At 39.5% G+C, this 23759-nt stretch overlaps 2 protein-coding genes across 4 annotated transcripts in view; one reads left to right on the top strand and one right to left on the bottom strand.

Moving 5' to 3' along the window:
- On the top strand, positions 1 to 18650 carry RPE (ribulose-5-phosphate-3-epimerase). 3 transcript variants are annotated; one of them, XM_081095229.1, is made up of 6 exons: positions 1 to 160; positions 8116 to 8195; positions 12784 to 12923; positions 13317 to 13451; positions 14237 to 14323; positions 16726 to 18650. In XM_081095229.1, exons 1-6 carry the CDS (start codon positions 39 to 41, stop codon positions 16846 to 16848), a joined length of 687 nt encoding a protein of 228 aa, XP_080951355.1. In that variant the 5' UTR covers positions 1 to 38; the 3' UTR covers positions 16849 to 18650. The 3 variants fall into 3 exon arrangements, with proteins under 3 accessions (XP_080951355.1, XP_080951357.1, XP_080951356.1); XM_081095230.1 differs by having other exon boundaries at positions 7 to 149; XM_081095231.1 differs by lacking the exon at positions 8116 to 8195.
- A 553-nt stretch (positions 18651 to 19203) lies between these two features.
- KANSL1L (KAT8 regulatory NSL complex subunit 1 like) overlaps positions 19204 to 23759 on the bottom strand; it is a 102967-nt gene continuing 98411 nt past the window's right edge. Inside the window, exons 12-15 of the mRNA XM_081095228.1 lie at positions 23391 to 23442; positions 21857 to 21969; positions 21196 to 21349; positions 19204 to 20037 (exon numbers count right to left, since the gene is read on the bottom strand). Coding sequence (XP_080951354.1) covers positions 19810 to 20037; positions 21196 to 21349; positions 21857 to 21969; positions 23391 to 23442 — 547 coding nt within the window. The 3' untranslated portion in view covers positions 19204 to 19809. The remainder of the gene's footprint in view (positions 20038 to 21195; positions 21350 to 21856; positions 21970 to 23390; positions 23443 to 23759) is intronic.

The following is a 23759-nucleotide window of genomic DNA, read 5'->3' on the forward strand; positions in this document are numbered from 1 at the left end:
GGGACCTGTGAGGTAACTTGCTCTGGGGAAGCAGCACCATGGCGTCGGGCTGCAAGGTTGGGCCGTCCATCCTCAACAGCGACCTGGCCAACTTGGGCGCCGAGTGCCTCCGCATGCTGGACTCCGGCGCCGACTACCTGCACCTGGATGTAATGGACGGGTAACTCCGCGGGGCTCGGGCCCAGGTGGCCGCGCGGGCGGGAGGGGCTGGGCGCGCCCGGGTGGAGAGCCTGTTGGGTGCGCGGCGTCCCGGTCCCCGGAAGGGCGCCGGGCTCGGGGCCCCCGGCCCTGCGGGGCGGGGAGCGGAGCTGAGGCGGCGTCCGGGCCTCTCCGCCCCGCTCCCGGCGCCGCGAGTGGTCGTCCGGCCCTCCGCACCCGGAAGCGACCTCCACCGCCCGGACTCCGCTCGGTGAGGGAAACTGAGGCCCGAGGGGTAGGCATGACTTGCCCAAGTTCATATCACGCGGGGGGTTGGTGGCCACGCCGGGGGCTCCACCCCCGGGCACCCGGAGCGAGGGCCGAGTGCTGCCGCCCGGGGCCCCCGGACTCGCCCTCTCACCTGGTGGAGCTGGAGTCGCTGCGTGAAAAAATGCGAGTTCCGGAGTCGGACCTGCCGCCTAGTCGTCTTCTTCGGGAGCAGATGGAACGAGGCGGCGGCGCGGGTTCAAGTTCACGGCCCCCGGCCTGTCGTAGATTCGTGAGGGTTGGTTGTATCGCGGTTCCAATCGTGACTTTTGCTGTCTGTTTCCAGGGACCCTGCTCTCCGGGGGGCCCGTTTGTTTTTGTTGTTGTTGGGTTTGTTGTTTTTTTCAGCCTTTTTTAAGCACGGTGATTACAGCACCTGGTACTGTTTGCAGCCAGGAAGGTGCTGGTTTCTTAATTTGAGAATAAAATGAGGGCCCAACCTGGACGAGGCGGTGAGACGCCGTCTGGGTGCAGCTCGGATGTCTCTCCTTGGGTTCGCCCCGCGGATGACCGGCCGCGCGATCCCAGCCGCCTTCCCGAGGCCCGGGGTCGGGACGCATGTATTCCCTGTGGGTAAAACCCCTGCGTGCCCCCATGCACGTTTGCAAGTTGTGTTATTGACGAAAGAGGATCCGTTACTTCTGTGTTTAACGTCGCTCCTCTTACAGGAGTTTTGTCTTCCTTTGCGTGGTTAAATCCGTGGCTTCTCTTTCCCTTCTACCTTCCTGGTTTGACCACCTGAGAATGGCAAAGTCTTGACCTTCGAGTACCCCGGAACTCCAGGCTCAGAGTGTACGAGAATTAGTAAATATCACCTCTGACAAAAGCTTGATTTTTAGTTTGCTATCGTATGTCTTTTTTTTTTTTTTTTGGACAGCTTTGCTCGAAAGCCCTGAACTTTCACAGGTGATATACTGAACGGCGTGTGTACCGCAGCGGTGGGTAGCTACGTTTTTGTGTCAGAGACACCCAGGGGTCTCAGGATGGAACAGGCTGCATGGGTGTGTAGGTAGCCTATCAGACACAGAGAACAGTTTGGCTTTGCATAAGTCGTGTTCACCAAAACTGGGAATATTAATGATAACAATAGCTCTTAGCTATTTCTGTCCCGGTGGCGCTTTTTGGAATTAACTCATGCCACTTTTTAAAAAATATATATATTTTATTGATTTTTTACAGAGAAGAAGGGAGAGGGATAGAGAGTTAGAAAATTCAATGAGAGAGAAACATCGATCAGCTGCCTCCTGCACACCCCCCACTGGGGATGTGCCCCGCAGCCAAGGCACATGCCCTTGACCGGAATCGAACCTGGGACCCTTCAGTCCGCAGGCCGACGCTCTATCCACTGAGCCAAGCTGGCCAGGGCATTCATGGCACTTTTAAGAGGTGGGTGCTGTCGTCAGCACCAGCTTTTGACAGTGCAAATGCGAAGAGATCAAGTCACTCTCCGGGGTGTCCTAGCTAGGAAACGGTGGAGCCAGGATGGAGAGCAGGCAAACGCTGTGTTGTCTCAGAAATACATGTCTTCTGTGGGTTGTGGGCTTACAGAGGATGGCTAAGACATTCTCCCTCCTTACAGAGCAACTGATAATTTATACACTGCTTTTGTTCCCATTTCATCTCTCCTACACTGTAAGCTCCCTGATAACAGAATCTGTCTTTCTGGTTCAACTCTATTCGTTGCGGGTAAAGCACCATAACAAGCTTAGTTATAGTTGATCCAATAAATGAAAGGCTGTATCATAATCCCAAGATGAAGATAAAAGTATTTGTTTTTTATTGACCCTTCTCCCCCCCCTGCAAGAAACATGTTAGTATGAAAGAACTAAATTCTGCACACACTACTTAAAAACCCTTTCCCTTTTAAGCTTCACCCCCTTTTGAGCTAACAGCTACTATTCCTATTACCCTATTACAAAGGAAGAGACCAGTTTAAGCAGGTTCAGCCCCTTCCTGACTGTCCCACCGGAAGAGGTAAAGCCAGGCTGAGCTGCAGTGTCCCCTAGGCCAGGGGCATGAAAAGGTGGGGGTGGGGGTGCTGGTGGACTCCTTTCCCCACTTGGCCAACCACAGTTTCCTTCCCTCCGGGTACTGTTTCCATGCTTTTCTCTCCTGGCTCCCTTTGAAATTCTCCAACATTACACTGAGTTTGGGTGTGCTTGTTCTTTTCTCGTCCCCCCACACTCCCACTAAGACTCCATTTCTCTTCTGATTAAACTGAATGTCTTCATCTTGAAAGTCAGAAACAAGTTCTGGAAACCTGGTGGGAGGTGGAGCACTGGTATGGTTAGATATTTGAAATAAAGGACAAGAGGAAAAGAAAGTTAGAACACATAAATTCATCACGACAGGATGGTAACTGGAAATGTGTTGGTCCTATGTGTGGAAACAGAGCAAATAAGCAATTTCTCTTTTTTTTTTTTTTTTTGTTAATCCTCATTTGAGGATACTTTCCCATTGATCTCCTAGAGCAGTGGTTCTCAACCTTCCTAATGCCACGCCCTTTAATACAGTTCCTCATGTTGTGGTGACCCCCAATTTCATTGTTACAAATTGACCATAATTAAAGCATAGTGATTAATCGCAAAAACAATATGTAATTATATATGTGTTTTCCGATGGTCTTAGGTGACCCCAGTGAAAGGGTCATTTGACCCCCAAAGGGGTCGCGACCCACAGGTTGAGAACTGCTGTCTTAGAGAGAGGGAAAGACAGAAACATCGATGTGAGAGAAACACATGGATTGGTTGCCTCCTGCATGCGCCCCAATCAGGGCCCGGGCCAGGGAGGAACCTGCAACCAAGGTACATGTCCTTGACTGGATTCGAACCCGGGTCCCATTGGTCCTCAGGCCGATGCTCTATCCACTGAGCAAAACCAGCTAGGTTGCAAATAAGCAATTTCTAAGTTAATTACCAGAATTTAAAATTGGGGAGGTTTCATATTAATACTAAAAATCTGACTTTTGAAAAGCATCCAGAGGTTTGCCAGCACTGGTCCAGTCTCACAAGGCCCCTATAGGCTGGAGATGAATGGCAGCCACCACTAGGCAGGCCAGGTGTTCTTTATTCACTGTTTTGCTTCTCCATGTTACCTGCTAGTCCTTGTAAGCATATGAGTTTGTGATTCCTGGTTCACAGGAATTGTTTGCTGGTTAGTCTTTGACATTTTATATCAAAGTTATCATCTTTGCTTTTTTGAGAGCTCTGGTAAAGGTTTGATATGTCTAAAATATATTGCATGACCTTTGTAAACAAAGCTTAGGGTTGATGGAACATGATGAGCTAAAATAATTGTATCCCTGTGTAAATAATTATAGTTTAATTTCAGTAGTTTTCTGGGGGAAAAGACTATTTTATTGAATTTTATTTTTTGCAGACTTTACTCCCAAAAGTACCCTCAAGGAAAAAAAGACCGTAATGTAATAATGAAGCAGACTTTCTTGATAAAATTTTCTTCATTAGAGTGAAATATTTTAGTGTTTTCCAAGCTGGTCTGATAAGAGCTCCCTGTGCACTTAAGAATTCAGATTTCCAGCCCCTCTTTGGTGTCAGTAGGCTTGGAATAGAGCCTATAAATCCTTTTGTTGTAACTGTTCACCTGGTTACTGTTGTCAAGCAAATTTTGGGTCACCCTGAATTGATATTTGCGTTTGTAGCCTTTTTTTGTTATGGTTTAGCTATAAGCCTTTGGTTTCTTAGGGTATTGGTGCATTTTTGTTTTCCCAGTTTACTTGGTGAACGTGGTGCATTTAATTGATCTTCAGTAGCACAATTTGTCATATAATTCGGGGGTCAGTAGTTTTATACAGTCTGCTTCTGTTTCTCAATGAAGTAAAAGTATATTTGTTTCATTCTCATATTTTCTCAAGATGTGGTGATGCTTATTTTCATGATAAAATGAAACCTAAATTTGAGACAACAAATGTACAGGCATACCTCGGAGATATTGAGTTCCATTCCAGACCACTGTAATAAAGTGAGGATTGCAATAAAGTGAGTCCTCGTTATCTTTTTACTGGTGGGGGTCTTGCCTTCAGTTTGTGTAAAAACACCACCAACAAAAAACACACCTCTGAGGTGCAATAAAACAAGGTACGCCTGTATTTCCAAGGCCCGACGGTGAACGAAATACAAATCTTTCAATTCCAGAGTTGTATAATATTCATTAAGCCTCACTGCCTCCTTCTCTGAACCTTACTTCCAAGTTGTAAGTAAACATAATAAGCCTCTTAGGCATAACCCTAGCAATCGTTGCTCTTAGGCAAATGTTAGATGACTTCCTAAATGCTAAAACCCCAACCACCAAGGACCAAGGAGTGTGAGTGAACGTGTCTGTACCCATCCATCACACCAGCCCCTCTCAGATGTGTCCTGAACCCTCACCTCTCTCTCTTAACTTTCCTCACCTGGATTTGCTTTTTTCCGTTCCTTATTAGTTTGTTGGTGGAGGGGCAGGTGAGACTGTAAAGAGCTTGAACTTTGGAGCCAGGTTGCCTGCCTTTAACGCTTGCCTCCAGCACTACCTGGTTGTATGACCTTTGGCCTCTTTTCCTCGTCAATAAAATACAGATAATGTAGTATCTACCTCATAGACTTGTACGTTTTAATGAGTTAACACATGGAACGTGCTTAGAATGGTGCCTGGTCCATACAAGTTAAAAACTGTTAAAATCTCAGTTTGACACTCATTCAGTTGGTCATCTAAACTTAAAATCTTAACCATGGTGTATTCTCTCCACCACACCCCCATCTTACCAGTTAGCAAATCCTTTACCTGTTTTTGTTTCTGTTGTTGTTCCTTGTCACTTGCCAACACCTATTACCTCCCTTCTTCCAATTTAGTCCCCAGTCCCTTCCTATTTTATTATTTGCATCTTATTTTTTATTTGCTTTTTATTTTAAAACCTCATTTCATATTTACAGCAGGATGAAATCTTTTTTTAAAAAAACATATTTTTATTGATTTTAGAGAGGAAGGAAGAGGGAGAGAGAGCTAGAGATATTAATGATGAGAGAGAATCATTGATCGGCTGCCTCCTGCACGTCCCCCACTGGGGATCGAGCCCGCAACCCAGGCATGTGCCCTTGACTGAAATCGAACCTGGGACCCTTCAGTCCACAAGCTGACGCTCTATCCACCAAGCCAAAGCAGCTAGGGCAGCAGGATGAAATCTTAACACTGAGCCCAGCATTTGATACCCTTACTGTGACACAGTCGATTTCCTGCCTTTTTCACACTAATCAATCTGGTAAACACCATCTTCCTCCTTCTTTGAACATAACTTGTTTATTTCTGCCTTTGCTTCATTTATTTTTCCACCTTTAAAATTCTGTTCTGTAAATCTCATGATCTTACCCCCTCTTGTAAAATGCTATACTCCTTGCCTCTGGAACCGGTTTTACCTCATATTTGTCTACTTGTTATTGTTTAGCTTTTCTTGCAATCCTCATATAGGGTAATACCTATTACTTTTAACAAATAAAGCCTATATTCCAGTGGCTTCACATTATCAAGTTTATTTCTCATTCATGTAACAATTCAGTGTGAATGTCCTTCCATGATAAAGTTCAGTGGCATAGACTTTTTTTTAATCTTTATTGTTGAAAGTGTTACATATGTCCCCTTTCTTCCCACATTGCCTCCTTCTAGGCCACCCCTTCTCCCCGCTCCAGGCCTTCATTCACCCTATTGTCTGTGCCCATGGATTATGTATATATAGATACAAGTTCTTTGATTGATCTCTTCCCACCCACCCCCACCTTCCCACTGAGATTGGACAGTCTGTTCCAAGGGCCGGCCATAGACTGTTTATCCTGTGGCTTTTTTATTCCTTAAGGGCTTCTTTATTGGCAGAAGGGTAAAACGAGCACAGAAAAGGAATACTATTTAACCTATTAAGCTCTGTAGACACACATAACTTAAGCTCACAGTCCACTGGTGAAGATTAGTCATATGGGCCAACTGGATGTAAAGGGAGTTGGGAAATGTGGTCCTTGGTTGTCTGCATTGGCTTCCTATCAACTATCCAATAACAGTAGGTCATAAATTCTGGTGAGTTATTAGGCATCTCTTGCCAATGAGATTGTAGCATTTTCTGGGCTAGGCAGGGACTCTTACATGTATTTTTTTTTATAAAATACAGTACTATAAAGCAACCAGCATGGTGCTTAATAGGACTCGAGGACTAACAGGAGTAGGAGGTTGGTTAAGTTCTTTGGGTCTGATACTTGGAAAACTTACTTTGACCCTTGCACCACAAATAATTAATTGGTTGACTTAAGGAAGTTATTCTATGTTTTCCATATAACATGTTTATTTCATAAGGCTGAAAGTTTAAATAAACTGTCATTTAGTGCCCTGTGGTATAGGATTAAAAGTAGCCTCAACCAGCCTATAACAAACTAGGATATGAAAGATCCATATTACAGTCCAGGACTTTCTAACTAGTACAGAGGGACTTTTTCTTAAACATTTCCCATCTGGAACAATTTACTGCTCCACCTGACAACCCTTTCATGCTGATACCTGTATGATCAGTCATGCATCTCAGGTGACAAATAAAGGAAAGAATGGGCAAGTATGAGTCAGTTTACCACTGTTAAAGACTCAGGATTTTCTGTGAATATTTTCATGTTTTTTTTTGTTTTGTTTTTGTTTTTGTTGCTGCTTATAATTATTGCTAAATTTTCATTTTTTTACTGTATATTTTCTTTCCTTTTTGTTAAATTTTCATTTACATTTAATGTCCTTTTTGTTATTAAAGTGTTTGCAGTCATTCTCAACCTTTCTAATGCCAGGACCCTTTCATACAGTTCCTCATGTTGTGGTGACCCCCAACCATAAAATTATTTTCGTTGCTACTTCATAACTGTAATTTTTCTACTGTTATGAATCATAATGTAAATATCCGATATGCAGGATGTATTTTCATTGTTCACGACCCACAGGTTGAGAACCGCTGATTTATAGGTTATACCAGGGGTGGGCAAACTTTTTGACTCGAGGGCCACAATGGGTTCTTAAACTGGACCGGAGGGCCGGAACAAAAGCATCGATGGAGTGTTTGTGTGAACTAATATAAATTCAAAGTAAACATCATTACATAAAAGGGTACGGTCTTTTTTTTTTTTTTTTTTTTTTTTAGTTTTATTCATTTCAAACGGGGGGCCGTAGTTTGCCCACGGCTGGGTTAAACAGTACAATAGACAGGTACTGTATATAAGAAAGGTTAAAACGGAATCATTTGGGGTCTGGAATGGATTAATTCAATTTACATTATTCCTAATGGGAAAAAATGACTCCGTTTTCAAACAGCCTTCAAGGATGAATTAACTTCGAGAGCTTCCACTGTATATGACTTGGGCAAGTCATATAACTTCTGGGTTTTGATTTTGTCATCTTTCTAGTTCTACCCGTCTGGGATTATGAATTACAGAGTTAAATCATTATTTAACATTATTATGATTTCAAATATCAAGGAGATACTGCTTTGTAAATCCAAAATTATCCAGATAATTTTAGTATTGTTTAATACTGATGACGTTAAGTATTAAATTGAAAAATAGTATAATCACAGACATTTCCCTCTACCCCCATCAGAATACATATTGAAAATATTTTCAGAGTAAGATTTTGTTTGTCTTGTAGGCATTTTGTTCCCAACATCACCTTTGGTCACCCCGTGGTAGAAAGCCTCCGAAAGCAGCTAGGCCAGGACCCTTTCTTTGGTAAGTGGGTGTTATGCCATCTGAAGCTGGATGTGTTGCTCAAGTAAAGGAAAAGGTGGTTGATTTCTCAACTTTCAATTTCATCTATAACCCCTTTTCCCCCTATCTGTGCTGGTGCTTCATTGGCTGCCTATAATAAGCCAAACTCTTGCCTTGGGACTTTTGCTAATTTCTTGCCTGGAAAGCTATTCACTTGTCTAGGTCTGCCTCATCTTTTGGCCTTGGATCATTTCTCATTTCCTCAGAGAGGCCTTTCTAAGCACCCTATCTTAAGGTAACACTTATCCAGTTCTATCAGCTTCTGGATATTCTTCTTAGAACTTCCTTTAATCTGAGGTTATTTTTATTAGACTGTAAATTCCTTGATTGTAGCGATTTCCTAGAGCTAAGCATAGAAACAAGATTGGGGCTCAGTGTAATGTTAAGTGAATTTATGGATGGATTGATTTTTATGGTCTAGAAATGGAGCCAATTATTTCATGCAAATTGGAGCTTTCTGCAAGTGAGGCTTATATATGTTCCCACTTCAATGCTGTAGGATATTGTGAATTAAGGTTTATAAGGTCACACAGTAACCTAGAAGTTACTTCTAATGGAAAATGAATTCAGCCCATATATTGTTGCTGCTCTTTTAAACTAAGCTAGCAGTGCCTCACTTGCCAAATCTCTTGTATGTAAGTTTCTCAGTGGTATTAACCATATTGCAAGTTCTTAGGCACATGTGACTAGTGACTACTGTATGGTATAATACCACTATGGAACATGGCCATCATTGTAGAAAGTGCTGTTGGACAGAGCCTCTCTGTAGTATCCATCCACTTTGAGTGAACCAAAGAAAATGTACGTTATCACCTATTTATGTGGCAAGAGGAAAACAGTGTTCCATCAACATGTTCGCCATTTTGCAATTTCCAAATAATAGAATTTTCCAATGTAAATTTGCTCTTCTGACTATCAGAGGTGGATGAAATAAGTAGCCTTGTTTGTCCCCCTATACAGTGGCCACAGAGTCCTCTGTTTCAGCTTTGTGTATGGATTTTTAAAAATTCTTTTTTTTTTCCCCTTTTCTTTCCCTTTTATTTGGGCTCCTAGTGTCACTTCTCACTGCTGTTTGTGTGTCCTACTGTAAGTGCTTCTCTTACCAACCCTACTGCCGCCACCACATACAATCTGCTTTTTCTTCCTGTTTTAGTTTACTTGCTGATAAAGTCACTAATTAACCTTTCTAGAATTGGGTCTAAAATAAAGAAGAATGGACTCTCTCTGCTTTAATGTTGCATTTTGTGATCTTTTCTTTTTTTAATTAAGAAGTATGTTTCGTTTAATTCTTGGATCTTGGCTATTGGATAATTGACACATGAATATATTCTAGGAACTAAACCACAAGTTGTATGTATAACTGCTGGAGTTCTTAATTGTTTCATCTTAGTACTGGGTATGAATAACCATTTAAGGAATAAAGTGGTAGGGAAAAGTCTGTTTTTTGCTATTATCCAGATCAGTGGTCTTCAAGTTTGGTCTGAGGGCCCATGGGAATCCCTTTCAGTTGTGCATGAGATCATAACTATCTTATATTATAGTATTATTGCCATATTTGTTCTGAGGATGCAGAAGCAGTGGTGAGTTAGTCTGCTGCTGCCTTAGCTCGAGTCAAGGCAGTGGTATTCAACTCTACAAGTAGTCATTAACATTCTTCATCGTGATGTGTTCATAGTATCTGTAATGAGGTAGTGCAAATTATTAATTTTAATAAATCTTGATCCTTGGATGCATGTTTTCTTAATATTTTGTGTGACAAAGTAGAATGTACATGTAAGGCGCCTCTGCTGCATGCTGGAGTGTGATGGTTTTCTCAAGGAAAACCTCTTAGGCCATGTTTCTGTTGTGACTGAACTGACTGCTTTTGTTATGAACACCATTTTCACGTGAAAGAACAACTGACAGATTGAACTGTGGTTATCACACTTGGTATTTTACTGACATTTTTAAAAACAATTATCTAAGTTAGCCTATCACTTCAAGGAAAGACCGCATTAGCTTTCGTTGCTCCCTGGTAAAGTCAGAGCTTTCAAGTGAAAATCAGAATTTTGATAAACATATATCTGCTGCTATGAGCGTGACCAATTCCTGCTACTAAGAGTTTTTCTGTAGTGATGAGATCTGTTGTGATGTAATAAATGTGCTCTTTTCTATAGCATTTAATGAAATGTATCTTACTTAGAAGATCTGTGTAATTCAGTGAACCAGTACTTAACAGATCCACTCACATGATAAGATAGACCAACAGGTTTTAGTGCAACAAAGTAGGAAAGGTCACTGGTAGGGTTTACAGATTCCACATTTCAGCCAACCTTTTTAAAAGTGACCACTTGCTGAATTTTGGTGTAGAAATAGAATATCCACACTTGTCTGAAAAGGCTATTAATGTACGCCACCCTTTTTTATGTACTTTTCTTCATATAAAACAACATATTGTAACAGAGTGAATGTAGAGCAGATGTAAGACTACAGATGTCTTCTGTTAAGCCAGATGTTAGAGACTTGCAACAATGTAAAATAACACCACTCTTAACATCATAAATTTATTATTGCTTATTTTTAAATGAATTGATAAGTAGACATAAACATTTTGTTTCTTTTCCTTTTTTTTAAATATATTTTTTATTGATTCCAGCGAGGAAAGGAGAGGGAGAAACAGAAACATCAATGATGAGAGAGAACCACCAATCGGCTGCCTCCTGCATGAGCCTACAACCCAGGCATGTGCCTGACTGGGAATCGAACTGTGATGTCCTGGTTTTATAGGTCAAAGCTCAACCTTTGAGTCACAGTGGCTGGTCAACATTTTCTTAATTTGAATTTCTAATACATTAAATACAGGTAGCATCAGCAGTGCTTTTTGGGGTCTTCAGTAATTTTAAGAGTGTAAAGGGAACCTGGTAGTAGAACATTTGGGAACTGCTCGTCTCGGTGTGTTTACCTACAGGCCGATTCACTGAACCACTGACTCCCTGAAGGCTAGAGAGTCCCCAGTGAGCGCTGCTAGTGGTCACTGCAAGGGAGACATGGAATGGCGTAGCAGTCTGGTAGCTTAAGGAATGAGTGAACCAGATATTTTAAACTAGATTGAATTTTCCTTGTTTATAATACAGAGAAATAAGAAACACCAAATAGAGTCTGTCTTTTAAAAACTGTGTGTTATCTATTAAGATGTGTTCTATTTTTTCTTCCTTTTGTTTAGAAATATAAACGTGAATCTTTGTGTCATTAGTCGAGTGGTATATCTTCCTGACGGTTTTTCAAAGCCTTAGTGCATTTCATAATCTTACTTGACTTCTGGAATACTAGGATTTTTTCTTTAATAAGTTAAGCTATGTCAGAAATGTGCTTCCTTTAGCAAAACAAAAAACTCAAAAGTCTTCTCACTACCATCAATCCTGCACAGGGGTATGTATTTACTGTTTCCTTCTTCACAATGATTATTTCTTGATTTAGCCTCTTTTAACCTGCCTTTTTCTTATTAAATGCTATTAAGTTACAAGTCAAGATATTTAAGGTCAGACCTGTTTTACCTAATATAATATTTATATGATTCAAGCTTCAGAATTAGGATGCATGTCAGACTTCTTTTATGCCCTTCTCCCCTTCCAATTCATGCTTCCTCCTGCAGTTTTGCCTCTCAGTTAATGGAGTTCTGTTCTGGTTACTCCAGCCCCAATCCTTGCACCATTCTGCCTCTCCTTTCACTGTCCAAAATGGAATCCACAGCAACTCCTGTTGGCACTATGTTCAGAACATACCCAAAATCCCACCACTTCCCAACATCCTCAATTATTACCGTCATCCTTTCTCACCTGGGTTATTGCCATGGCTTTCTAAGTCAGATTTTGTCACATCCTCACTTAAAATCCAGTGGTGTTTTTCTCATCTCATTTGGAATAAAACCTAATGGCCTGCAGAACTCAGTACTGTCTCCTCACCCCGTGCCTCTCTGACCTCATTTACTCTCCCCATTGCTCCACACCCCAGCCACACTGGCTTTGTTAATTGTCATCCTAGTGCGTATTGTATTTACTTATTTTTTCTTATGGTTTGTCTCTCCTGCTAAGAATGTAATCCTCATGACAGCAGATTTTTGTTTGTCGTTTTGCTCTATCCCTAGGACCTTAAAATAGTTAATGGTGCAGTAAGTGCTCAATAAAATATTGGTGAAGAGAATCACTTAATTTAGCTTTCTTTTATAAATGAAGAAAGTTTTCACAGATAATGAATTTTTAAAAAGGGGTTTTTTTTTTGAGTCATATTTACTAGACCTGGACCTAGGTTTCCTGATTTCTAGTCATTACTTTCCATATACAGCAACAGATGCTTACTGTACAAAAATGTGTGTGTGTGTGTGTGTGAATGAATTTAACCTTATCTTTAGGATAAAAGGAGGCTATTTATACAGAAGTGTAATTATTTAAAACTTATTGTGATGTCAGAAGAGTATGTATACAAAATGGGGAAAACTACAGGTTGGCTTCAGTAGTATGAGCCAGGTATTTTCCTTTCAGTAATATTTAGGAGACGTGTCTCTTCTTTCTAGACATGCACATGATGGTGTCGAGGCCCGAACAGTGGGTAAAGCCAATGGCGGTAGCAGGAGCTAATCAGTATACCTTTCATCTCGAGGCTACTGAGAACCCAGGGGCTTTGATTAAAGACATTCGGGAGAATGGGATGAAGGTGAGAGGTCAGCCATGACAGTAATGTTTTATACTACTCACGCTCAGAGTTGGGAAGATTTGGTGGAAGGCATTTCTTACATTTCTAAGACCAGACTTAGGCAGCTATTCTTCATTGGGAAGCCAGTGTATTAAGTATAACTTGTTTTTTGTTTAAGTTAAATAATGTGTAATAATTCTTCTGATTATGACTGCTTTTTTAGAAACATTTACATTTAATAGCCTAGTTGACTTTTTAAATAATTATAGAGTCCGAACAATTTACCCATTCCGTTTATGTATGTATTCTCCTTTTTTGAGAATAGGTATTTCTACTGGCCCTGATATGCCACAGTAATAAATGTAATGTGGAAGTGATTGTTAATGTGATTTAGCACATTTGTCTCTGTCACAGGTTGGTCTTGCCATCAAACCAGGAACTACAGTTGAGTATTTGGCACCGTGGGCTAATCAAATAGATATGGCCTTGGTTATGACAGTGGAACCTGGGTTTGGAGGGCAGAAATTCATGGAAGATATGATGCCAAAGGTAAAAGAAGGATTTGATTCTGGGGTGAAGCTGTTATGAGTGCTCATTCAATAAGTATATATTAAATCACTTGTATATGCCCTGTTCTGAAGGTGGGGACATGGAAATGCCTACAGATTACTTAATACATTATGATAAATGCTGTAAAAGATTTAGGTCTGGAAATGAGAAAAGATACTACATTTTAATCTTGAAATTTTCTTCCAAAACCATTATTTCTATAGCCTTTAGAGCAGCGGTTCTCAACCTGTGGGTCGCGACCCCTTTAGGGGTCGAACGACCCTTCCACAGGGGTTGCCTAAGACCATCAGAAAACACATATATAATTACAGATTGTTTTTGTGATTAATCACTATGCTTTAATTATGTTCAATTTGTAACAATGAAATTGGGGGTCACCACAACATGAGGAACTGTATTACAGGGTCGTGGCATTAGGAATGTTGAGAACCACTGCTTTAGAGCTTTTGGGAGTTTTCATTGAATATTGAGGGTTTTGTCTTTTTACCATGAAGTATGTTCTCTGAAAAGCCATGACAAATTTAATGCCGTTAGCCAAAACGAACAAAGCTTGCTTTTGGGAAACTTAACTTGTTTCAGTATATTAAAAGGGAAGTTTTCCCCAGTCATAGTTTGTATTGTTATGAAGTTACTGTGTGAGACATTTGGAGTCCTATTTTAGTGGGTGATATTGGCTGTTTGAAGTTTTTTGGGGTTTTTTTGGTTGTGTCCCCATCCCCATCTTATCTACTTTAGGAGTCACTTATTTCCTTGTGTATATCCAGGTTCACTGGTTGCGGACCCAGTTCCCATCTTTGGACATAGAGGTCGATGGTGGAGTAGGTCCTGACACTATCCATAAATGTGCAGAGGTGAGACACTGCCTCAACTGTGACCTAGACCATTTTCCTGCCAGATGTTATGTCCAGGTCATTGTCTTGTGGGCCAAAGAGATTTCCTTTACATTTCCTAAGTTACCTTTCTATCTTGGAAATGTTTGTGTGTGGTGGTGGTGTTTTTTTGTTTTGTTTTGTTTTTTGTTAATCCTCACCTGAGGATATTTTTCCATTGATTTTTAGAGATAGCGGGTGGGAGAGGGAGAGAAAGAGAGAAATATTTATGTGAGACAGACACATCGATTGGTTGCCTCCTGCTTGCACCCCAACCAGGGCTGGGGAACCTGCAACCAAGGTACATGCCCTAGACTGGAATCAAACCCAGAACCCTTCTGTCCATAGGCCAGCGCTCTATCCACTGAGCCAGCTAGGGTGGAAAAGTGTTTTTGTTCAAATGTAGAACTCTCTACATATAAAAAGCTAATATGCTAAGTGTCCAGTTGGTTGCTATGACACACACTGACCACCAGGGGGAAGACACTGAATTCAGGAGCTGCCGAGCTGCAGTGACTTGGCAGTGGTGGTTCTCGGGTGATGCACCCTGAAACCAGAGAGGAGGGAGCCTGATTCCTCGTGGGGCTGCGTGATTCCACCTTTGGTCGTGGATTATATTGTTGCTGGGGCACTTTCGGCCTAAATCTGGTTTACTGCACACTTGCGTTTGCGCTCCACACCCTGTACGCCAGCAACTTTGCAGAGTGCCCTCTCGCACGCCGGAACCTCTCGGAGGGATGTCAGAGAATTGGTTTCGGCCTGATCCCCGCAGGCCAGGGACCCCCCTCATTCTGTAGATGCCCTTTGAGTTATATTGCACCCCAGGTGTGGCCGGCCAGGGAGGGACTGCGGGAGGTTGGCTCCAGGGCATGTCCGGCCCTTCTCGCCCCACCGGCCACCTTCTAATTAATTTCTTTTCAATGGTGCATGAATATGTACACCGGGGCACTAATAGGAAAATAAAGAGCAATAAGTGAATATTCTAAAATCACATAATCATTAAAGATTAAGTTTGGTTATCTCAGTAATGTTGAAGAAAGTTCCCTTTTGAAAAAGAATATACTGAATGCCAGACTTTAGAAGATCATTAAGTTCCAGGGCCTTGGAATTAGTCATTTGTCCAAATAGAGAAAGAAAGCATACCTTCTTATAAAGGGAAAAAATCATTACTCTGTAGAACTTAGGTATTTTTATTATCAGTTTGTCTCTTGTAAGAACTGACTAGGGCCATTTTTGTTGAAATTGTGGATCTATCTCTGGACACCCTTAACCCTCTGTGTTGAGCTGGGATGAGTTCTGAGTAGTTAGCTGAGCTGAGTTAGGATCCTGAGCTTCATTAAGAGGATGCCAGCCCTTCCTATAGCACTGCAGGTGATTGAAGGGGCCTGTTCTTACTAAGCAACCTTGTCTAATCTGCACTTCTAGTTTTTTGTATAAATGCCACACTTTTCTGCTTAATACTTGTCAAAAGCTGGGCTGTGATAAGTATGGAAGAGGAGCTGCCCAAATGTTCAGTGAGCGTATATGGTTTGACTCCCTGTGGAATTCTTTTTGCTAAACTCCTTGTCATTATGCTATTCCTGTTTACATTAAAAGATGTATTGTAGCACGTGAAACTTTTTTTTTTTCATTTTTATGAGGAATGTTCTTAGACTTGTAGTAAGTACACTGTATCATAGAGTGACAGCATCTCATTGGGAAAATTTTCTTCAGCTGCAGTGGTTCCCCCTTTCTTTTGGCAATGAATCACGTCATGGATTGGGTTTCCCTCCTCAAGTCAAATCCTAGGAAGCACAGAACTAAATTTTGATGGGTATTATTTCCTTTCCTTTATTTTTATTTTTATATTTAAGAACACCTTGAGATTCTTTAAGCCACCTTAAAGCCATTCTGGCTACAGTGAAGCCTAAGTGAGACTTTCCATTCCTTCTAGCCTCAAAATGAGAAATTATTGAATGTTGCCGTATTTTATACATAGCTTCACATTTTAGCAACATTGTCCTTTCAGACTATCCACCAGTTCATCTACATAATTCAAAATTAAAAGGTAGTTTTTTTTAGTAACTATGGAGATATTGGTATATACTGGAAAAACCTTAATAGAGTTGAGGATTAAAGATAATTATTAGCAAAGATGCAGTATAGCTTATTTAGAGTTTGTTACTTAAAAGTCAGTGATTTCTTAGACACGTTTAAAAACCATTTCACAGCCTTATTTGTTAAACATTTTAACTTTTTTCTTCAATCTGTTCATCTCCAAGTGGCTTTTGTACAGTTTAAGTGCTGACTGACAGATGCAAAGGTAGAAACTCGAGTCCAGGAATTCTGTTTTAGGCTTTTCTGTGTCTTTCTTAGAAGCATAACTAAGTGTTTACTTCTTCCAGGCAGGAGCTAACATGATTGTGTCTGGCAGTGCCATTATGAGGAGTGAAGACCCCAGATCTGTGATCAACCTGTTAAGAAATGTTTGCTCAGAAGCTGCTCAGAAACGTTCTCTTGACCGATGAAAGCACAAGGAGTCCAGTGTCTCTGCTCATGAAATGCTTTTACTGGAGAACAAGGATATTGACTACCAACTCATATCACAACAGTGCTGCTTTTCTGAGCAATTCATTCCAGTGACTAACATCTGTTGTGCAGAATGTCCCAAGAGGTTAGAAATTTAGTGAAGGGATTTAAAGATTAGTGGGGTGAAATGCCATTTTTACTGGGAAACTTGATTTTTATAAAGAGTAAAAATACGGTTGTATTAAGGTTATAAATAGAAATGTGTCTTAATGCCTAAGGAAGGCACATTAGCTATTATGAAAAATGTTTTTCTCCACTTCTAAAAAGAAATTTCTATTGTTTTTTGGCTGTTTTCAAAAAGCAAAGTAAGTTCTTATGTCTTTCCTGTTTCTTGTCATTTTTGGTTTATCTCTGTGCATTATGAGTAGAATAGAAGTTAAGGAAAATCTATGGCTGGGATAGCATACCATATTCTTCTTGCTTCTAAAACATCTATTTTTTCACTTTGCACCTTATATTTGATATAAGAAAACCATGTCTGAAGCCCAGGAGTTTTGGGTCTGTTGTAAAATACATAGATTTTATCAGGTGTTCTGTTAGCTTTGCTGCAAGGGCAGATGATTCATTGATTTGCCCACCATCTCCCTTTAATCACACCGACCGTTTGTAAGGATGTGAGGTAATGTGCTAGTTCTGAGCAGAAAGGAAAGAAAAGCCTCTTTTTGGAAGATTGAATTTACTCTTCCCCTTTCCAAATTTGACCTTAGCAAATCAAATCAACATCTTTGAGCTTCTATTAACTGATCTATACATTGAATTTAGTTATAACAACTGTGCAGAGTTGTGTTGAGGATGAAAAAAGATACTCTTACAGATGTAAAGCTTCCACCATTGTTCCTAGAACCGGCATAGAATTGAGGATGCTCAGTACAAAGTAGCTATCATTATAAAGTCTTATGTTTTGTAGGTAATAAAGTACTTTGCTGATCTCATTAAATCTTTGAATCACTCCTGTGAGTGGGCAGACAGGTATCTATCCCCGTTTTTGAAAAATGAAGACACTGAAGCTCAGCAGTAGGCTACGAGCACAGAAAGGACTCAGTAGGGCACAGGAGTTCTGGTCTGTGCTCTTTTTACAAATGGAGGCCTCGGGAGGTGGATTAGGCAAAGGAAGCTTCTTAACATTGTCTTATTTCCAGTCTAACTTGACTCTGTAGCAGAACCAGATTGCTGAGGATATCCCAGTACTATGGATTTTGACCCTAAAGGATATGTATTTTATTAATCCAAGAAAGACCAGGTAGGCTAAGAGATGGCAAGGTACAGAATCATTCCATAAACTAAATATTTATAATTGTGTCCCAAATCATATTTTGACAACAAATATGTCAGTCACCTAATATTGCAAATACTCTTGCTGTGTAATACATATGGCAAGAAATAACAGGACCAGTGTCATTGAACTTCTTTAGACTACTGTGAATTTTAAGAAAAAAATAATTGAAAAATTAGAACATGTATGGAATAGAGTTTGCTTGGTTTTATTCTACATTACAAGGTAAAAATGTATTTCTTAACATGTATTTTGACTTAGGAGGAAAGTTTTGTGCCATGTATAGGTGGCGTTTTATCAAATCAGACAACACAAGGAATATAGAAATAACTTTAATTAAAAAACTTACATAGAAGATTATAATAATAAGACATGACAGAAAGATTTGAGTTTACGTGCCTGGACAACTTGGGTTTGTCTGGCTTTTGTTTCTTAAAAAAATAATAAATGTACAGTAAAACTACAATCAAAAATTTGTCAGTATTGAATTTTTTTCTTCTTAAAGGGGCTAGCATAATTTCTAGTCCCTAACAAAACAGTGTAAAATCCCCCAAGTCTGGGCCAGGATTGTCAGTTATATGGGTACTACAACTTGAATAACCTTTTTTACATGAGAAAAAAACAATTCATATAAATTGTCCTCAACTTTTATATAGAAAAAAATGATGTAATATTTTCAAAAGGAATTTTCCTTAATGTACATACACTTCAGTATCCAGTATTGGTAATACTGAAGCATTATCCTTTGGATAGTTTTAATTCTCACTGTAGAATACAAGTAAGAATAGATGCTTATTTGAATAGAGTAATAAAGAATGACCAAATTAACTAGAAATACATTAATATTTTTATACTGACAGAACTTTCCTATGTTGCTTATTTTGAGTTTTAAAGGAGGTAATAGTTTTAAAAACACCAATATTTAACTCTACTCTGCTTGTCCTATTCTGTTAGGGGTGCATAGAAAGTGACTTGTATTTAGTTCAACAGATATCACTGATTTCAAATAAAGTAATATTGTTTTACCCGGTATAGGAATTTCCATAAATAATTTCTATTAAACATGTTTTTTAAAATCCCTCTTCGTAGCCAAGACTTTCAGGTGTTCACTATCATTGGAAACCTGTGCTGCTTTATTTATACTGCAGCTTATTTCATGGGGTAATTCATACATGTATTTTGGAGTGGTATCTGCCAGTGCATATGTGTGTGTATATATTTATATTCTGTACACACATTTATATATTCCAGTACCATGTGTATAGAAAAAAGACCTGTCATTTGCTGCACAGGTATGTGTGTGTTTCTATATATGTATGTGTGGGTGTGAAATCTTTTAAAAATTCAGTAATGTGATTTGACACCAAATTGCAGCAGTTAATTTTTTGGTGCTTATGATCTGTATCATAAACACAAATGACTAGCCACTTGTCTGTAAGTGAAAAGCTAGTTAGATACTCCTGTGGTCCAAGAAGGAGAGAGAGGAATACCTTGCCTGTTGCATAGAGAGCATAAAAGATTACTATATGCAGTATATGCTCTTACTCTGGAATTGTGACTGGAGGGGCTTATTTTTTCTCCTGTTTTCCATTCAGTTCCATCATTTTTTAAACCTGTTCCTTGTCACCTATTTTTTTTTAACATGAGTAAGTCCTACAGCATAGGTTTTGTATTCTTCCATTCCGTCTGCCTGCCTTTTGGGATTTTGGCCGTTCTCTGGTGCGCTGGTACAGAAGACTTCACCACTGAAAGTGAGGCTTGAACTTTCAATCTGATCATTTTTTTTATCTTGGCATAATAAGGCTTCTGTGTCCTCATCCTTCAGCGGAAAAGCCCGTCGTTCCCACCACAAAGACTGAAAGAGAAAACATGCTCAGTTAAGTTTCAACTAATTTGTTTTGTTTAAATTAATGTATAAGTGATCTGTAAATGTTAATTTCGTGATAACTATTGTGGTGTTCTTTAGCACATAAATGTACAAATTTTCATTTGAATTTAAGTAACAACTCAAAATGGAACATACTGCGAATTGTTAGGGACCTTGGGGAATTGTTCCCTTTGCCTCTTCCTTAAGAGGAAATGCTGCCTTGGGGGCACTGGTCTTCATTTTCAGCCTAGGGCGCTTTGGGAAAGCCCCTTTGATCTCCTTCTATACTTCACTATCTGCATTGGCATCCCATAATTACAGACAACTTGCCTGTTAATTTCTATAGACTCCATTCTAGATATGGTTCTTCTTTTCCAACACCTACGTATGAATAAAGGTGGGAGAACTTTATGCAGTGTTAGAAAACAGTCTCCTTGAGGTTAGACCTCGATCTGTGGGGATGGGGAGACAAAAGAGAAATAGTGGCTAATGTTCACTCTGTGCTAGGTGCGTTCTCTTTACTCAGATTTGTTTTGTAATGAAAGTTTGATAGAATCCCTATTTCCTAACAGATTAATGAGTAGGTGGGATTAGTTATTGATATCCTATATAATAAAAGGCTAATATGCAAATCAACCAAACAGTGGAACGACTGGTCGCTATGACATACACTGACCACCAGGGGGCAGACGCTCAATGCAGGAGCTGCCCCCTGGTGGTCAGTGTGCTCCAACAGGAGAGTGCCACTCAGCCAGAAGCTAGGCTCATGGCTGGTGAGCACAGTGGCGGGAGCCTCTCCCACATCTGGGTTCCTGGAGCGGGCCTAAACCGTCAGTCGGACATCCCCTGAGATCTGGAAGCAAGAGGGCACAGGACACACACACACACACACACACACACACACACACACACACACACCCCAGTGCATGAATTTTATACACAGGGCCTCTAGTGTTCCATAAAAAAGATAAGTGTTTATAGTAACGGAACTAGATTGTTGGAGTACAGATCCTCTTATTTGTAGCCAGCGTTTTATACCGGATTATCATACTGAGTTTGTTATGGAATGAATGCTTAATTTGCAACCAGCAGTTTTTACAAACAGGTTTTAAAAAGGATAAAAGGCAACTGAAAGGTTCCATTTACCTTGGTTTCCTGGCTTTCATTTACTGAAGGTGAGCCATGTGCGCTCAGATCCTGACTCTGCGGACTTTCGGCAGCATCTTGCTGATCACTACTAAAGTCATTAGGGTATTCTTTCAAAAGTAAGTCCTGTCCTTCAACATTTTTACTGTAAGCTCTAGCAAGAAAATTAAGCAAATATTTAATTATTTTTTGAATAAACATGAACAACCCAAGGTGTTACTAAGTCAATTTAACTAGGTAGCTGTTCTTTTAAATATTTCTGCCCCCAAAGTGAAATAAACCCTAATATTTTTAGGACTTATTCCCCCTTCCCTCAAAGTCATGTTCGAAGTATTTTAGACTATTTACTCTTAGACTAGATAGGATTTTATTTTCTTTAGACTTTCTTTTTTAAGAAAACATTCTTTTGAAGTGGTTATATTAAAATAGAATACCCAATTCTAATACCTAGTGTTACGTACATTAAAATAACCTCCTTTATCTGGGAAGAATTATCACATTATTTGCTCTTGAGTGTAAGCTGCAGTATTTCCCTTCTAGTGCACAAATAGCTAAGGGTATATGGTATCTTTTCTTTTTAGTGACCTTCTTCATTCATACAGAATTTTTGTGGATTCCACATGGATGCTATGGTTTTGGGTTTTAAATGTATAACATCTACCTGCTGTTTCTTCTGTGCCACTTGCTTTGTTCCCATAGTGACCATCTGGCTTGCTCTCTCGCTTCATATTTTTTGTGTCTTAGGGAGAAGACTTCATCAGAAAGATCTTCTATCTGGAATTAGAAATAAAAAGTTTGGCTTTTATCAGAAACATTTTGAAATATACGACCAGGTGTCAATTCCTCATGAGTCAGGAGAACAATAGAAAGTAAACTAAAATAAATGCAATTTAAGTCAAGAGAACAAATGTTAGATGAGCTTCAAATTCCTATAAAGAGAGAGTTAAAAACATTCTTAAACTTTTTTTACTATTGGGTCACATTTGAACACTTACATAGATTACAAATAGGATCATAGGGCTTTCGTTTTACATAAAATATTCTCAATGCTCTATTTATTTAAAAGTTTGTACTGACTGCACAATATGGAGTACACTGTTCTAGAAACATGTTACTATCACAGAAAAGTAAAACTGATTGAGATAAATGAAAATTAATTTAATGACTTACCTGGAGTTTTAAGACTTTGGTTATGTTTAAAGAATATGAGTGTCCTGGCTAGGATCATACTGAACTAGGGAAGAGTTCATGAAATGTGAGAAGGGCATTAAAAAGTAGATTTTGGTAGTTGAAAAACACGATCGGTGGTCATACGAACATTGTTACAGAAACAATGTCTTTTACATAATATACTGTTTCTGTATCACTTTCTAATTTTCTTTGGTTAAATATTATGTTTTGTAATGTTTTACCCATATAGATCCATAATCCCTTTCCTGCAATTCAAAAAAATCTGAAAAGCAACAAAACATGGCCAAGTTTTCATAATTCATTTGGTGACACAGACTGATCTCATGGTGTGAAGCTATTCTACTTCCTTATAAATACTTCATTATAGGAACATTAATATTTGATTGTGAGAACTGTCCTAGACTGCTTGCATGTATTATATGATGTATGCACTACATTATTTTTCTAAAGTCCAAATTCCAACGAATTTGTTCCAAGACTTTGAATATGGTGGGCCTGAATATTAAATCTCCTTGTGCAGGAAAATATGACTTAATACAGGAAATGAATGTAGAGATTCACATAAATTCAGTATTTTAACTCATGGAGGCAAATGGTATATTTTCTATTTGTATGTGAACATTTTATAATCAAAATATCCTTTTTTTTAGAATGATGATTATTTTTATTTTTTAAAATTTTATTGATTTTTTTACAGAGAGGAAGGGAGAGGGATAGAGTTAGAAACATCGATGAGAGAAACATCGATCAGCTGCCTCCTGCATACTCCCTACTGGGGATGTGCGTGCAACCAAAGTACATGCTCTTGACCAGAATCGAACCTGGGACTCTTGAGTCCACAGGCCGACGCTCTATCCACTCAGCCGAACCGGTTAGGGCTATAATCAAAATATCCTTAATGAAGAACTTAGTTTTCATAAATAGAAAGAAAAAAATAAGCCTCAAATTAAACAGACTTCATAATATATAAAGTGTAGTTATTCTATCAGTGAAAGGAAACTTACCTCTTCATCTACATTATATTCATCCAAAGGCTGAAGAACAACCATCCTCCAGCTGTAGAAGATACAAATCAATATCAAACAGCTCTATGTCAGTAGTTATCAATAAACTGACTCAGCAGAAACACACACACACAAACACCACCACCACCCTGATCTGTGGGTATTTGCCAATTCTTTGTGTGAAGACTTCCATCCTGGCCTCTTTTGAGTTTAATAACTGAATCACAAAATTCCTCAATATTAAACAACCAGCTCAACCATCAGTTCTAGCCTATAACATAAATTGAAAATTGTTGCTATAGAACAACATAACCACAAATAATAAACATCGCTTATGTAGAATATATCAAAATTCTATGTAGGAATTCT

This window comes from Myotis nattereri, assembly GCF_964212035.1.
Source record: "Myotis nattereri genome assembly, chromosome: 7".
NCBI classification, from domain to species: domain Eukaryota; kingdom Metazoa; phylum Chordata; class Mammalia; order Chiroptera; family Vespertilionidae; genus Myotis; species Myotis nattereri.